Genomic DNA, 17,855 nt, shown 5'->3' on the forward strand with positions numbered 1-17,855 from the left:
TGTACAGTATCTATATCCTTGTTATCCTTGGAATACAGTGGTTGATTCAGTTCAAGGAAATGCCTGTAAAGTATTAAAGGTTCTCCTCTGATTGTGATAAATGGGAATGGTTGACCCAGTCGTTTTAATATTCCACGTCAGCGTTTCCATTTGTAGACCACTGCTGTATAGCATAGTCTTTCTATATCTATATCTATCTCTCTTTCTACATTTAGGTTTATATATATTTTGTTTTTTCTTTGCCTAAATTCTTCCTTTCAAGTTTGTCCTTCAGTCTGCGTTCATATAATTAATGTTTTTGTTTTGTTTTGTTTTGTTTTGTTTTTTGTCTATTATGTTTCCTCTTTGGTCTGTAAAAAATGAGCGCCAAAAACATATTCCAGCAGAAAGTTGTTTCACAGAGCAGTTAGGTTCACAGTCTCGGATCAGGTCAGAACTGCTGGTAGAGTCCCATAAAACCTGTGTCTGGTTAAGTCTCAGACAGGGTAGGTGCCTCATTGTCCTGTGCTGCGTTCTTAAAGTCCTCAAGGCTCCTACTGTACCACTATCCGTGAGGCGCTTTGTGAACGTACAGTACGTTCTCCGTGGCACAAGGGGGTGCTGCCCATTTACAAAGCTGAGACACAGACAGGTAGGCAGAGGCAGGTGTTAAGCCGATGAGACATAGCAAGTATCTACAGCAGGCGGGCGAAGCTGCAAGAGGCCTCGTCTCGTAGCGCTCCAGGAACCCTTCCCACTGTTAGGACACCTAGATCAAGCAGAAACACACAGGAAATCAAGATCAATGATGCAATTTCAGGGGTGTAGCGATAATGAAAAGTGGATTAACAATGGGTAATGTATATACGTATGTGTATGTATGTATGTATATATGTATGTATGTATGTGTGTATGTATGTATGAGAGCATGAGAGCAATGGCTATCCTACCAGAGGTCTCTGATTGTTTTTAAAATAGTTGATTGATGTACTTTTGGGGAAAAATAATCCATCTTTATGAGTCCATATAATGAAAGTGGATGAAACCCTCAAAATGACGCTTCAAAAAACCATGTAAAATGCACATGTGGAGGTATCACTAGCTGATTTTTCACCGTTCCATTCCGTGACAGTCGGGCTTAGTCAGTAGAGATATGGATTCATTTTCCGCTGTGGGGCTGATAACAGAGCTCTTCAGAATGTAATACAGATGCACCTTGGTAATGCAAAATTTTATAGATGGTATGAGAAGAGTAAAGCCACTGTGTTATGGAGGATGATCAGAAATTTCTGTTTTCAGAACTGTTTTTTTTTTTTTTTTTCCCCACTTCACTCAAATAGCACACTTGGCCAGCTACTGAGAGTCACTGCAAACTGAAGAATTCCAGGCCGAGAACAGTCATTACACATTATATAGACTCACAGAGATATATTTTATAAACATTTTTGTTCCACAGATGAAAGAATGTCATATACATCTGAGATGACAACAGGTGAGTACATGATAAGAGGAATTTAATTTTAATGAGGAGAATATATATATATATATATATATATATATATATATATATATATATATATATATATATATATATATATATATATATATATATATATAGGATGGACCAAGATAGTCTGGAGGTCTGGTCTCTGGTCAATTCTGATCAGATATCAAGTGCCTAACAAAGCAAAACAAACAAACAAACAAAAAATAGAAATAGCCTGGCTGGGAGATCACAAATCCAGCTGGTCCAAAAAAGAGGGAGGTGTACTTTAGACATTTTTTTGCATAATCCATTTGAATGTGTGATACTCAAATTTAGTATGATGTTCAAAGATATTACAATTCTGTTGTAATCGAGCTAATGCTTGAAAACTGTTGCTTTTCTGAGCACCTGCCATGGAAAATGCTCAGTGCCATCTGCTAAATGGTCTATTGCCAGGCCGAAAAAATGCACCAAATGTTGCCAACGTGGGCTGCTGCTTAATTTATAATTATGAACTCTTGACACTTGCATGGGGAGCAAATATTCATGGATTTAGCAGGTGCTGGAAACATTACTAAGTCTAAATACGGAACAACAGTAATAATCAGGATGAGTTTAGATAAGTGTAGATGCTGAAGACAAAAGTCTGTTATTGCTAATATACTGCAGCAATGTTGCTCTCTAGCAAAGTTTTAGCAATTAGATTACATATGAATTACCGCAAAACATTAACAAAGATTATGTGACCAAGTGACCAAGTTTAGAAAGGCTCAAGAGGATTACTAGAGCAGGCCTAATCACTTTCAAGCAAGATTGTGTTTGTCTATACAGTATGCAGTTTATTTTGACTTAGATTTGATTTAGAGGAATGATTTTGTCTTAAATGCATTGTTTCCTCTTTATATGATTGAAATTTTATTTTATTTTATTTTATTGACATACATCAAAGAAAATTCACTGTTTTTATACACCAAAGAAAGAAAAAGAAAACAAAACTTTACTGTCTTAAGATGCTGTTACTAAATTTATGTTAAAGTTTACGTTGTTTACAGGAAACCATGCAAAAAAAAAAAAAAAAAAAAAAAAAAAAAAAAAACCTTCCGGTGACAGTAAACAAAGTATGATAAACTTAGCATCTACTGCGGAGTCCACTTGGGTGAGGCTCTTAGCTGTATGTGGACCTCTTAGCTGAATTGGGACCTTTTATATTATTTCAGAACTTTTATGCCGTTCATGTTTTGGGGAGGTTGAAGTCACAACACACAAAACTGTTGTTATGTAGACAGAAAGTTGAGATGAAAGTGATAAATATTTGCTGAACCCAGCAGTATCTATCTGAAGTAATAATGTTGGTGTAGTGTGAAAGGTTTGAGCATGCTAAACTCCTTCTGGCAGAATATGTAGCTTTGCCCCTTGAGAGAAATTCATGCAGCCGTTCAAAGCTATAACTGGATTTATCTTAATCATGCTTTTCATGTTGCATTTCACAATAAACATCTAGGGAATTTCAGTATCACAGCTCCATATGAAGAAATTAATCTCATAAAATAGCTGAGGGATTGTGCAATACGTAGTAGTAGCTGCATTAATAATTATATATATAACAGACTGGTTCCCTTTTGAGGTGCCATGAAATTGTACATGCCAATTTGTAACTTGCATGTCTCACAGTCTGTTTTCAAATGATGTTGGCTCATGTAACTCTTTTACTTTTACTTTTCTCTTTAAAACTTTTAGCCAGTTTTGCACATAGCAGTAAAAAAAAAGTGACAAGCTCTATTGAACAATAAACATATTATTATTATTATTATTATTATTAATAAAAGCAATAAAAGCTGATATAACTGGATTCCTCAACTATTAACTGGGTTCATTTTGGCTTAATTTGACATAAATATGATTTTATTTATTTATTTATTTATTTTTGTGGTGACAGCAGTAATGAAGGCTCAAAATAAGAGCTACTCTTTTAACAAATTGCTCAGGCTGGTACTTGGAAAAGACTCTTTTGGCAGCTGGAAATAGGAGGTTGGCAAGGCACTGTAACAAAGAAACCTTGTAATGGGTGTCTGGATTGTCTGGGTAAAATAGCCAGCTTGGGCAGTGAGAGATACAGAAGAATAGCACCAGTGCTTTAGAAGAATGGCAGCAAACCATTTAGTTTGACAAACTGTCATTTAACAAAACGCATAAATTCTTTTCAGATTTCTTTTAGTTCTTATAAATACTGCATGGTGTTAAAACATGACCCAATCACAAGTAAATGGTGAAGGTTTCTCTGATTCAAAATGGAAGTTCTTGGTGACCATTGCTGACTTGGCTCCTTTAGACAGGAGCTGGCAGTGGGCGCTAATGGTTTGCAGAGGCTGAGTGCTTGCACGGAGGAGCAGCTGTCGTCTCCATGGTGATGTTGTCCAAGCCCAGGCAAGGATGTGTCTTATGGTGCCACACTGGCGCATTGGGATCAATTACGCAGAGCCCAACACCCACAGCGGCAATGCCTTGGCATGTGTCATCTATGACCTCAACGTGTTTTCGGCACCCTCAGTCTATTCACTTTCTGTTTCATCAGAAGAGTTTGAAAAGGCATACATCTTCACATCAGCGTTGTTGGTTAATGGAAATGTTCCCCTAAAAGAATTAAGTCGTCGAAAAACTTATCTTCTCTGCCATAGCTTTTAAATCAATTGTGCTGCCTATTTTATAAGTTGAACATGAAACACATTAAATGTCATTAGTTGTTGCATGGCCTATATGACAGCATACCAGATTTAAAAGACAAGATTTGACGGTGATTAAATCACAGAATTTCATTTTTGGTTATATTATTCCTTTAACTCTCAGTTAACCAATAAAATCTCACCAATTTCTTGAGGCAGCACTTGAAACCAAGGGACGCCCCTACATTTTCAAAGCCCTGTATACCTGAGGCATCAATGATGAGCAAACGCTTTCTCTGTTTGGATGTGAAAGATTGCTGATTACTGCAATCAGTAGTTCTCTCTCGTCTTGAACTCCACTGCTACTACAGATTCAAGGACCCTTTTCTATGGCTAAATACTACCCAATCAATCTAATAGCTAATAGAATAGTTGATTAAGAGCCCTCTTGTTCTGATGGTATAATCAGAGAATTAAGGAGTAGTGTGGTGTAACCTTACTAAAGAGGAAACATAATGAGCTTAATTAACAGAATCTATAAGACCTTCTGTGTTTTTGAAAATGTTTATGTTGAAAATAAATATAAAATTATTATTAATATTATTATTATTATTATTTATTTTAAAAATACAAAATGTACACCTGACATCGTTGAGACTAGAAATGTGTAGATGTTCGTAGTTGATATTGGAGGATAGATAGATAACCATATCTCTCCGCTGGCGGTACTTTTTACAGCGAGTGTCATGGCGGACGCCCAAATCCAGTAATTTTGTAAATATTACAGTTTTTGTGTCATGGAATGTAGTTTTAAGAGGTTTTCAGGTGAGAATGTACTTGTTTATAGTTCAAATGTGCAGTTTGTTAATAAAGATAACATCTATTTAAAAAATTTGTATCAACGTTTTCGGACATGTGAGCTCCAGACCGTTAGCTGTTCAGTCCTCATGAACCCACCTGAGATCGCCTCACCTCAGCCAGATCATCACACTCACTCATCTCTCTCATAATACTCTACACAATATACAGTGAGCTTTTAATACAGTAATACAATAAGCTTTCAGTAAAGCAACTCAATGTTCCTTCTTTACTAGTTCCAAAGTAACGTTTTGAAATTTGTATCGGAGGCTTGGGCACAGCTGTTTAACTGTCAAACTTAGTTTTGAATTTGTGTTCTGCACAAAAGAGGATTTTTAAAAACCCTCCGTTGTTGTTGTGTATTTATTTGCACACTTGTGCCATCGAACTGTTGTATAAACACAATATCACCCCCGTAGACGTGAGATATGGCTGTATATTGGCACGCTGTGATTGCCGAATCACAGCCGTGCCAATATACAGTTATATCTCATGTCTACGAGTGTGATATTGTGTATCTGTGTGTCTGTGTGTGTATGTATATATATATATATATATATATACACTTTGATTTAAAAAGTGTTTAAATCAGTGACAGCTAACACTCAAATAGTTAGCTGTTGTGATATTTCACATATCTCAGCTCACCTAGAGGGGCACTTTCTTTTTTCTGTAATACTTTTGTTCACTTGTTCCCCTTCTTTGACTCATTTCAGTTGTTCTAACTGTCTGAGATTTCATCAGATAAGGTAAAGTGATTTGGTCGTTCCATCAGTGCCATCTAATGACGTTGAGCTGCCCACTGGAGATGACCGACAATCTACAAGAGACGACTATTGCTTGTTTAATTTGCTGTTGAAAGAGGTGGTCACAATCATATGAATCAATAGAAAAGAATGAGCAAATCACAAACATGATAGCGGTAATGAGTGTTTATTCAAACAGGACGAGCCTACAGGGACTCTTGGGTTGATTAGTGATCATTCTCTTATTGAATAGCAGATACTCATTTTAGCAGGCCTACTGGAAATTTTTTGATTAGTTCTTTTGTCCCTTGACAATGGGTGGTCAATTAAAATGGTCAATCAAAAAAACAAACAAAAAAAAAACAAAAAACACAACTACAATTTGAGCATGTGTACCAGGGCACATCTCCAACATGTTCTGTGGTCTAAACATATCCATCCATTCACATAAAAGCCCACCTTTTTGTTCTGTGTACACTTGCAGATTGCAGTCTTTGGCACTGAGTCACATCTTAATGTATTTTTAGCATTTCATCCCATGAGCACTGTTTTCAAGAGAAGTTAGTATGAAGTTTAACAACAGTTAGTCATTAGAGTATTAGTAGACTGTCTGCTTAATATCTTCTAACACTCTTCTAAACTTTGCAAGTATATGTCAACTTATTCTACTAACCCTAAACCTATCAGTCTGCTCTGCGAGTTAATAGACATGTATTTGCAAATTAATGAGAATTAGCTGACATGTAGTTGCAAAGTCACTTATAGTTAGTAGAATGTCTAAAGTGGACTGCAGTCAGTGAATGAGTGATGCCTTCCCGCACAGCATGGTAGTGATACCCTCACACATGGTACAAGGTCACTTTCAAAAACTAACAGAATGTCTAATATCAACCCAGTATAACTAATACAGCAAATGCATTTAATTTTACAAATCTTTGAAGACATTCAGTATTTCTCAAATTACTTTGATTTATATATGTTCTTTACATATAATGGACCCTTTTCACAAAACTGTGATGACGCATTTTAACGGTCATCATCATCAGAAATCCTTGAATTTTTTTTTCATATTTTGATTTTTAAAAAAATGTTAATAACATTATACTTTGTATTATATCACCTTTTCACCAAGTTACAAAAAACGTCTCAGGTTACGTATGTAACCCTGGTTCCCTGAGGGAACGAGGCGCCGCGTCGAAACGCTTTGGGAACGCCTTCAGCGTGACCGTGCTCTGAATCACATGTATAATCAGTCCAATGAAAGAGCGAGACGTCACAGGCGGGTGACGTCACCAACCAGGAAGCTATAAATACACGTGCGTTGGAAGCCGGCGTTAGCTTCAGAAGAGAAGCAGCGCTCGCAGGGATGCAGGAGAATGGCCTCGAGACGCGGCGTCTTGTTCCCTCAGGGAACCAGGGTTACATACGTAACCTGAGACGTTCCCTTTCAGGAACTCGAGCCGCGTCGAAACGCTTTGGGAACAAGATGCCCACGCTGCCAGAATCCAAGTCCCTGCCTAGAGAGAGCTAGGGTGAAGGACAGAAGAGCCACGAGCGACTCGCAAATCCAGGTCATAAAACCTGACAAAAGTAAGGGGCGTGGACCATCCCGCAGCATTACAGATATCTTGCATGGAAACACCTTCAAGAAAGGCTTTGGAGGCAGAAACACTTCGGGTCGAGTGAGCCTTGACCCCTAAAGGAGGAGGGAGACCAGAGGACTCATATGCACAAGAAATAGCATCCACAATCCAACGACTTAGAGTTTGCTTAGTGGCCGGAAGGCCTCGCCTAGCCGGACCATAGCATACAAAAAGTTGATCCGATTTTCTCCACGTGGCAGCTCTGTGGACATATGTGTCCAGTGCTCGAACTGGACATATACAGTTTAGCTACTGCTGGTCGGGCTCCCGAAAGGGAGGAGGACAGAAGGCCTGCAGTACGACTGGCCGTGGTGCTGAGGAGGGGACTTTAGGAATGTAACCCGGACGAGGGTGCAAAAAGGCTTTTGCTAAGCCTGGCGCGAAGTCCAGGAAAGAAGGGGCCACTGAGAGGGCCTGAAGATCCCCAACTCTCTTTAAAGAAGTAATAGCGATCAAAAGAACCGTTTTAATCGTAAGATGACGATCGGAGATCTCCTCAATAGGCTCGAAGGGAGGCCTACAGAGAGCTTCTAGCACCACCGACAAGTCCCATGAGGGAACACGAGAACGTACAGGAGGCCTCAGCCTCAGCGCACCGCGGAGGAAACGTGTAACCAGAGGGTCTTTCCCCACCAAGAGACCACCGAGAGGGGCGTGGTAGGCCGCAATGGCCGCCACGTAGACCTTCAAGGTGGAGTGGGTTAACCCTGCGAAGAGACACTTCAAGGCGTACAGTTTCCTCGTAGAGGGAGCTCTAGATTGGAGGATGGTCTCAACAACCTCGGTTGAGAGACCGGAAGCTAAGAGGTGTGCCCCCTCAGAGGCCACACCCAAAGTTTCCACAGCTCCGGACGGGGGTGGCAGATGGTGCCCCCCGCCTGTGAGAGGAGATCCCTCCTGACGGGAATCTCCCATGGAGAGCCGTCGAGGACAGAAATCAGGTCTGCGAACCATACTCGGCCCGGCCAGAACGGGGCTACTAGAAGGAGGAACACCCCGTCCCGGCGCACTCTCTCTAGAACTCCCGGGAGCAGAGCGATCGGGGGAAAAGCGTACAGACGAAGCCTCGGCCAAGTCTGTACCATGACATCCAGCCCCAGGGAGGCTGGATGAACTAGAGCAGGGGTGCTCAATCCTGCTCCTGGAGATCTACCTTCCTGCAGAGTTTAGTTCCAACCCTGAGCAAATACACCTGTCTGTAATTATCAAGTGCTCCTTCAGATCCTAATTAGTTGGTTCAGGTGTGTTCGATCAGGGTTGGAGCTGAACTCTCCAGGAAGGTAGATCTCCAGGACCAGGATTGAGCACCCCTGAACTAGAGAGTACCAGAGGGGATATTGCAAGTTCTCCCTCGTGGCGAAGAGATCCACTTGGGCTTGACCAAAAACTCTCCATATCTGCTTCACCACCTCGGGGTGAAGCATCCATTCCCCGGACCTCGGGCCCTGTCTCGACAGGATGTCTGCTCCCACATTGAGATACCCAGGCAGGTACACTGCTCTCAGCGAGAGGAGTTTGCCCTGGGACCACACAAGGATCTGGTGCGCCAGCTTGTACAAGGGGCGCGAACGCAGACCTCCCTGGTGGTTGATATAAGAGACCACCGCTGTGTTGTCGGTGCGGACCAACACATGATGGTCTCTCAAGTCCGGGAGGAAGTGTTTCAGCGCTTGAAACACGGCCATCATCTCCAGGCAATTTATGTGCCACGTGAGTTGGTGACCGCTCCACAGACCGCGGGCGGTGTGGCCACTCATGACCGCACCCCAACCGGTGAGGGAAGCATCTGTCGTTAGCGTTACGCAGCGACAAGGAGCTCCCAGCACTGGGCCCTGAGACAAGAACCAGGGTTTCCTCCACATGACTAAAGCACGTAGGCATCACCGCGTGACTTTGATCATGCGGAGCGGGTTTCCCCTCGGGGAGAACTCCCTGGTCTTTAGCCACCACTGTATGGGTCTCATGTACAGCAGGCCAAAAGGTATGACGTTGGATGCAGCTGCCATCAGACCCAGCAGTCGCTGGAACTGCTTTACAGTGAGTGACCGGCCTTCTTTGACTCTCCTGACTGCAGCAAGGATCGACTCGATCCGAGCGGGAGACAAACGTGCCCGCATTGTGATCAAATCCCACACCACGCCTAGATAAGTGGTCCTTTGTGATGGAGACAGCACACTTTTCTTGGCGTTCAGTCTCAGCCCCAACTCTTTCATGTGAGCGAGCACAACATCGATGCTGAGCCGCTACCTGTTCCGACTGAGCCAGGATCAGCCAGTCGTCGATATAATTTAGTATGCGGATGCCCCGGAACCGCAGCGGAGCCAGAGCTGCATCCACACACTTCGTGAAAGTTCGGGGGGAAGTGCTAGGCCGAACGGAAGAACCCGATATTGGTATGCTTTGCCCCTGAAAGCAAACCTCAGGAACTTCCTGTGTTGAGGAAGGATGGAGACGTGGAAATAAGCGTCTTTTAGATCTATCGTCACAAACCAGTCCTCGGACCTGATCTGTGACACTACTTGCTTGACTGTAAGCATCTTGAATTTCAGCTTCATGACTGAACGATTCAAAACTCGGAGGATGATAAACGGATCGTCGAGCCCGTCCCCCGGGGGGAAGAAACCGCAGTGCGGGCTTCCGAACCCGCGGAACGGGCGGCGGATCTGCTGGGTGAGGCAGGAGATAAGGGGACACCCGTCTCCATACCCTCCAACAGATCCAGCTGCTAACCCCATGAGTGCAGTAACCGCTCCGCCTCGGCGGAAGCGGGACCGGACCCGCGAGGAACGCTGGTGAAGGCTCCCTCCTCGAAGAGAGCCTTCCGGGAGCGGAGCGTGCGCATCGGGAGACGCTCACAGTGCGGGCAGTCGGCCCCCTCAAGAGCCGACGCCGCGTGCTCCGCTCCCAGACAAACCACGCATAGAGCGTGTGTATCCCCGCTCTAAAACATAATTTGTCTAGATGTTTAGATTTCTCCTTTTTCTTTTCTGCACTAGAGGACATTGTACTCAAAATAAAAGTGGTGCAAACTAGCAACCAAAAGAGTACAAACAGACAGAGACACAGAGTGCTGCTGAAAGACAGAAGCTAACGCCGGCTTCCAACGCACGTGTATTTATAGCTTCCTGGTTGGTGACGTCACCCGCCTGTGACGTCTCGCTCTTTCATTGGACTGATTATACATGTGATTCAGAGCGCCTTCACGCTGAAGGCGTTCCCAAAGCGTTTCGACGCGGCTCGAGTTCCTGAAAGGGAACTAGTTCTAATGCCGCCTATGGGAGGGATGGTAAATTTGACATTGTTCTCTTTTTTGACTGCAGATATCAGTCTCTCTCGATTTTTTCCCCTTTGATTGAAAGTTGTGAAAACACTATTGTGTTTCTTTTGTTATTTGAGCAAATGGGAATGAAAAAATACACTCCAATTCACTGCTCTCTGATTTTACCCAACTATGATGACTTCCGCTATGGGAAACCCTTTTTAAACATTACTCTGACAACTTTGTGAGATGCTTTAAAATATTTTTTGCTTGCTAAGAAGAGCTTGATTTAATAATCGATTTAGAAAAACAAACAAACAAAAAAAGTGAATAAATGGAAACTTACAATTTTTTTTATTAATCAGAAAATAGTAATAATAATGGAGCAAAACATTTAATTAAAGATTACAATCATAGGACCAAAAAATACAAATAAGCCTTAACAAATACACACAAATAAAAACTTTAATAGCTGATGACAGCAGACAGGAGCTGAAGTGTTGTGCACCCACCTTTTCATTTCCTCCTATTTCTCCAATGTCTCGTCTACATACCTGCCGTGATCACCCATCTGTTCACATAATTAGCCGTAAGCATGATCTAATTACCATTGATAAACACATCCTCTCATTGAGAGAAGTCAGGTTAGAACTGCTCTGCGTGTCCCATGATAAAGTCTGAAGAGCTCTATAGGGATTTGGCCAAGTGAAGTCCTGCATATATATATATATATATATATATATATAGTGTACAGCATAAATGAGTACGCCACCTCTAAAACTTAACAAATTCAGCAATTACTCTTTGCTTAGTTAGGGTTCTTTGGAGCTATAATGTTCCAGCAAGTCTGCTTGCTTGTGTTGCAAAAATGAGTATACCCTCCTGAAAGTTACTAAATAAAACTAAAAAAATTAAATTTTAGTGTAGGTTTAAGGCAATTTTTGATCAGTAGGCAAGTATACTGAATCAAAACTTTTAAAGACAATCATTTTCTGACAATTTAAAGTGTTATACAGCCTACTGAATCATACTCAGACTCATACTCAGAATGCTGGCAACAATGGAACCACTTGGTAGAGAATTGCCATCTGACTTATTTCTTAGCATAAAAGAGGACAATGGTACAATAGGAATACCAAATTATTGTTTTAAGAGTGAAAATATAGCAGACGTAACACTCAAAAACAATGGACTTGTGACAAAGCTCCTGCACGGTCAGACAAAAAGGTACAGTTCTGTCGCTGGGGCGGTACTCTAAGGTTCAAAGTGAAAAGGTACTAATATGTACTTTTAAGGTACCAGTATGTACCTTTAAGGTACCAATATGCACTTTCAAAGTACTAAAATGTACCTTTAAGGTACTAATATGTACTGTTTAGGGGTAGGTAAGGTACAAAAATTTACCTTTTCACTTTTGTACCTTAGGGTGACCTGAATTACCTGTTGTAGCCAAAGCACAATAAACTCATTCAAACTCTTCCAAGGCATATATTTACAAAATATAGACTTCTGGGAATCCATACTCTGGTCTTAAGAGACCAAGTCAATCATTTTAGATCCAAAAACATCCAAAATGTTCTGGTGTTGCTAGAGGAGGAGTACAGTGAGAAGTGCCTGGTACCCACAGTGACATTCAGTGATATTAAAGCTCTTATATTGGAATGTATGAGTGCTGAAGGTGTGAGGGAGTTGTGTTTAATAAATGCTGTAATGAATTCACACACCACTGTGTGATGTAATACAAAAACTTGAAACTGAAGATGGTACCCTCCCCTCATTCCCTGGATTACTGGGCATTTTTTCAGCATGACAATGAAGATATTAATTCTCCCAAGGTAAAAATCCTTCAGCGGACATGCATTTCACTCAATCTTAATGCTCTTGAGTGGCTATGGGGGATTCTGTAGAGACGAGCTGAGCAACACTCCCCATTAAAGACCAGGGCATTTAAGGAGGTCGTCCTCCAGGAGTTAAAGAGGACAGATGTGAAAATTTGTCATGAACTTGTACACTCAAGAAGGGTCAGAGAAGTATACCTAAAGTTCTGGAGGACATACTAAGTACTAAAATATTATAAATTTGCAGAATTAGATCTAGGGTGTACTCATTGCCATCTTTTCATGAATTATATTAGTGATCATTAAGAAAATACATCTTTTATATTTATTTAGAGGGGTGTACTCATTTATGCTGTGCACTGTATATATTACTGAAATATATGTTTAAAATGAAGTATGTGAGATGAATGATCAAATGATTGGTTAGTCTCAGCCTCAGACGTCACGCCCACGGACCGCTGGCTGAATGTCTGATGCATACGGCACACAAAAGTTGAAACACTTCAGGAGTTTCGAAGTTGTCACCAGATTGGTTAGATTATACTGGATTTCTGGGAGACGTGTGTGTTGCGTTTTTTAACGTTCCGCCTGGAAACAGAAATGCCATGGCGCCAAACCCTCTCACAAAAGAAGAAAGGCATCGTGTTTACAACTATGATGGCGAGAGCTTATTAGGGTCAACTAAACGCTGGATTTAAATTAAATTAAAGTTCGTGGCATATAATCTTTAAAATATTTCCAAGAGTTTTACACACTGGTCTGTTATTGTGGTGACATTTCCATGCCCTTAAACATGACGCAGCACAAACGAAATGTGATTGGTTGCTTTACCTGTCAGTCATATGGCCTCTTGAGTGGGCCTTGGCCATTCAAATCGGCCAAGGTTCCCAGACCTTCTGCCGTCAGTCTGAAGGTCTAGCTATGCGAGACTAATGATCAGTAAACTAAACATGAAAAAAAAAAAAAAACATTTTTAATTTTTTTTTTTTTTAAACCTTTCATCAGAATATAATATGCACTACTCCTGAAGAGACTTGGCTTTTCCGCTGACTTCTACTCTGGAATGAAGAGCTCATTTTTCATAATCTAATCAATTCCCAATGGATAGCATCTAGCCCTTCTCTATTTTTTTTTCTTAATAAATATCCTGTTTCATTCTAGAATGCAGTATGTGACATTAGAGAATTGAAAAGAGCAGTAAACAGAGAGACATTTGACAGTGATTATGTGAAAAAGTAAGTCTCACCGTTGTAGTTTTCACTCTGCCACTGGGCTGTGTACAAGTCCAACCTGATTTATTTACTAACAGGTCACAGCCTTCATCCTCTAGACAGGGCACCATGTCACACCACTGCTTGGTCTTCACGATACGAGCTATGTTAAAGAAAAAAAAAGGTTAAAATGATCAGGCAAGCAGAAACACAGACCAAAAAAAAAACAAAAAAAAAAAACACATTTGTACACTTAAACGTATGAATCCATTTGCATTAGATCAAGTGGAATTTATTTTAAATACAGACAGTACAGACACACTTCTCAATAAAACATATTTCACAAAATAAAGTTTGTCAGGAACAAAATAATCAACGATACTGCGATACTGTTCAAATTTAAGACAGGAAGTACTCTCTGCTTGATAAACAATAGTGGAACATGTCCATTTTTAATGTTATCAACTAGTAAAGTCAAATCAAGGGCTAACTGACGTCATACATCCACTAAAAATCACTGTGAAACCTGCTTGTAATCATACTACACATTCTATAGCACTGTAGCTGAACCTTCTTAGACATAATGCACTACTTTATATTGATACCATTTATAGTAAGTCAGCTACAAGCATGTGTCAGAAGATTTCACTTTTCACCCCATCAGAGCTGTCCCCACCTGTCAAGTATAAAAGAGGTTACTGTAACACACTAAACTAGTGTTGTGTATGACATAACATGATGTCTCCTTTACTCTTTGGATAAAGACATCACCTTATGGAAGCATCTTACATTAACATGAGAGAGGAAATATTGTTTAAATTGAAAAGGATTCAAATTAAATAACTGAAAAAAAAAAAAAAAAAAAAAAAAAAAGAATAAAAGAGATTACAGAAAGGTTTGTCACAGATTTCTCATGCAGATGGATGTTCATTATGGATGATCACTTTTACATAAAAGTAAGTCACTTTAACATACCTGCTTTTGCATTAGTCCCTTGAGAGAGGTTACAGTTACAGTTACAGTTATATATACATATACTAAATGACATTACAACAGCAATTGCTTTAGAAACATATATTTTAAAGTTTACATGCCCATTAAAATGTATGTTATATAAGTGCAACACATTAAAATACATGCAAACAAGTTTACATAACTGTACATAACATAACTGTTACAATGGCCATGTCTCATATTTTAGCTCGCACACAAAAAGCAAAACCTGTCAGTTTACAATTTTAGAAAAATAAATTAATAAATAGTATGCCAACTGAATGCTAACCAGTCAGGTTTCAGGAGTGGCCATTCAGCTGAGACTGCGCTGCTGTTAGTCACTGAAGCCTTGCAGATTGCTTATTGTCCTGGATCTATCTGGCGCTTTTGACACTGTGAATCACCAGATCCTCCTGCCCCCCCTTTCATCTATGGGCATCACAGGGATTCTACTTTGCTGGTTTGAATCCCATCTCACTGGTAGGTCTTTCAGGGTGGCACATCAACTGGTCACTGGGGTTCCTCAGGGATCAGTTCTTGGTCCGCTCCTCTTTTCCATATACACTACAACACTGGGACCCATTATGCAGACACATGGCTTCTCCTACCATTACTATGCTGATGACACACAGCTCTATCTTTCATTTCAACCAGATGATCCAATGGTAGCTGCACGGATCTCAGGATGCTTGGCGGACATCTCGGCATGGATGAAAAAATATCACCAACAACTCAACCTGGTAAAGACTGAGCTCCTTGTCCCTGCCGCTCCAACTCTACAGCATGACTTCACCATCCAGTTAGGTACATCAAGTTTGGTCAAAAATCTTGGTGTAATCTTTGATGATAAGATGACTGTCAAAGACTTTTGCAAAAATTGCTCGATCTTGCAGGTTTGCATTGCACAACATCAGGAAGATCAGTGCCTTCCTAACGGAGCATACAACTTCTTGCCCAGGCCCTTGTCATTTCTAGGCTAAACTGCAGTGCTCTTCTGGCTGGACTTTCATCATGCACAACCAAACCTTTACAAACGATTCAGAATGCAGCGGCATGACTGGGATTCAATGAGTCCAAAAGGGCCAATGTTACATAAATGAGCGACGCCTCATTGTACCATCATGAAGAGGCACCAAATCGCTTTCCAGAACATTTTCATTCACCGTCCCAGGCTGGTGGAATGATCTTTCTACCCCTATCTGGAAAACTGATTCCCTGAGCGACAGCTGAAAACTCATCTCTTTCGTCACTATTTGACTTCATCCTAAAAAAAAAAAAAAAAAAAAAAAAATTCCTTTCCCTGTCTAGCTTGTACTTATTTAATGATGCATGTAACTTGGTATTACAAGCACTTTCTGTGTCTATCTGCTTCTTTAAGATGACTTGCTTGATATATTCCCCAACTGTAAAAAAAAAATGCTATGCAATAACAATATAAATATAATTGGATTTTTACTTCCTAAAATAATGAATAAAAATAATTAACAATATATTAGTTAATATAATAGTATACTAGCAGAAATATTAGTGGAAATCTTGATCTTCTCTCAAAATAGCTTTACTTACATATACTAATTTCTTCCCAAGAATAATACTATATAAGCACGTGTTTCTTTTATTGTTATTATTATTATTATTATTATTATTATTAATTTATTTTTTGGTTTTCTTTCTGCAGTGTCAAAGATAGAAGATAATTCAATCAAGTTGTTGTCCTGTATACCTACTGATCACCAGTATATTGAAACTTACATTATGTATAAACAAAATGTAATTGCCACACAACAGATACTATCATGAGTTATCTTTATACATTACAACACAACATGCCAGCTCTATTTCCTGACAGAAGAAATCGTATCTGTCAAGGAAGTGTAACCAGCTATTTTTCTGCTGTGTTTTACTATGTTTATTCTTATATGGCTCTTGACGTAATGCAACTCTGAGAGCAATATTATGAGGCATGAAGAGATTTAGAGTAATCAGAGCATAGGATAATTACCTGCTGATTTGTATTTATTTGTGAGATGCCACAAGGAGACAAAAGGGGGCGCAATCAGGCCTAATTATAGGTTTAATGGAGGAATTCAATGCATCAGTAATCACGACAGCTGAGTGGCTTCAAGACGTTTGCTTTGGTGTCACTCAAATCTTGCTATGGATAGGAGAATCAATTGTCCTTTTACAAATCTACATTAGCACACACTACATTAACTACTGTAGGAACCACACAATACTAATAATATGTCATTGCCAATACACATAAAATGATTAAAATGCAGCACAATGCAAAATTAAAAATTCTGTTCATCTACTTATCCCTATGTCATTCAAAATCTCATTTTCTTTGTATAAAATTTTATTCTTCAATGAATCACAAAAAAAAAAAAAAACCTTTGAATAATGTACTGGTCGCTCATTTCCATGCAATTTTATTTAACTTTATTTACAGAAAATGGCAACTGGTAACAAAAATGATGCAGTGTTTTCAGACCTCAAATAATGCAAGGAAATTTTCATATTCTTTTTAAAACAACAACTATGGTTAATCTTAGGAAGAGTTCAGAAATCAATATTTGGTGGAATAACCCTGATTTTCACAGCTTTATGCATCTTGGCATGTCCTACACTAGTCTTTCACATTGCTATTGCTGTGCTATTGCTAAAAAGATTCTTTACAATAATTTGAATTCTTCTTAAAGGGGTCATCGGATGCAAAATTCCATTTTAAATGTTGTCTGAACATAAATGTGTGTTGGCAGTGTGTGTACACAACCACCCTATAATGATAATAATAATAATAATAATAATAAATTAAAAAAAAAAAAAAGAATAATAATATTCCCCTTTTCAAATCAGGCCATTCTCTGATTCTTGGTTGTTTGACATCACACAGACCAAGGCTGCTCCCACGAAATGAAACTGTATTAAATACAAAAATACAAAATAAATGTTTTAATCTTTTGAGATGAAAAATGCACATCACTTTTCACATGCAATGTTTAAACATGCAATGTTATCAGTTAATGTGAAAACAAGGTGACATACTATCATTTGAACTGCTTATTGCTGTTTTGTGTTTTGTTTTTTTAATAGCAAGCATATATTATATTAAGTATATATTATGCACTATGCAGTATCTAGTAAGCAGTACAGCAGTTTTCAATTCTGAACAAAATCTC

General features: G+C 39.7%; 1 protein-coding gene across 3 annotated transcripts in view; it reads right to left on the minus strand.

Moving 5' to 3' along the window:
• Positions 1–295: 295 nt before the first annotated feature.
• Positions 296–17,855, minus strand: part of tafa5a (TAFA chemokine like family member 5a) — a 103,188-nt gene continuing 85,628 nt past the window's right edge. For 2 of the 3 annotated variants that reach the window (XR_007827547.1, XR_007827548.1), the window contains exons 3-5: positions 13,716–13,843; positions 13,301–13,413; positions 296–748 (exon numbers count right to left, since the gene is read on the minus strand). Coding sequence is in view for 1 of the 3 variants with exons in the window: in XM_051107329.1 (XP_050963286.1) it covers positions 740–748; positions 13,716–13,843 (137 nt within the window). In the remaining 2 variants the exon portion in view is untranslated. The remainder of the gene's footprint in view (positions 749–13,300; positions 13,414–13,715; positions 13,844–17,855) is intronic. The other variant, XM_051107329.1, reaches the window with a different exon arrangement.

Source organism: Labeo rohita, chromosome 4, assembly GCF_022985175.1.
Source record: "Labeo rohita strain BAU-BD-2019 chromosome 4, IGBB_LRoh.1.0, whole genome shotgun sequence".
Lineage (NCBI taxonomy): Eukaryota > Metazoa > Chordata > Actinopteri > Cypriniformes > Cyprinidae > Labeo > Labeo rohita.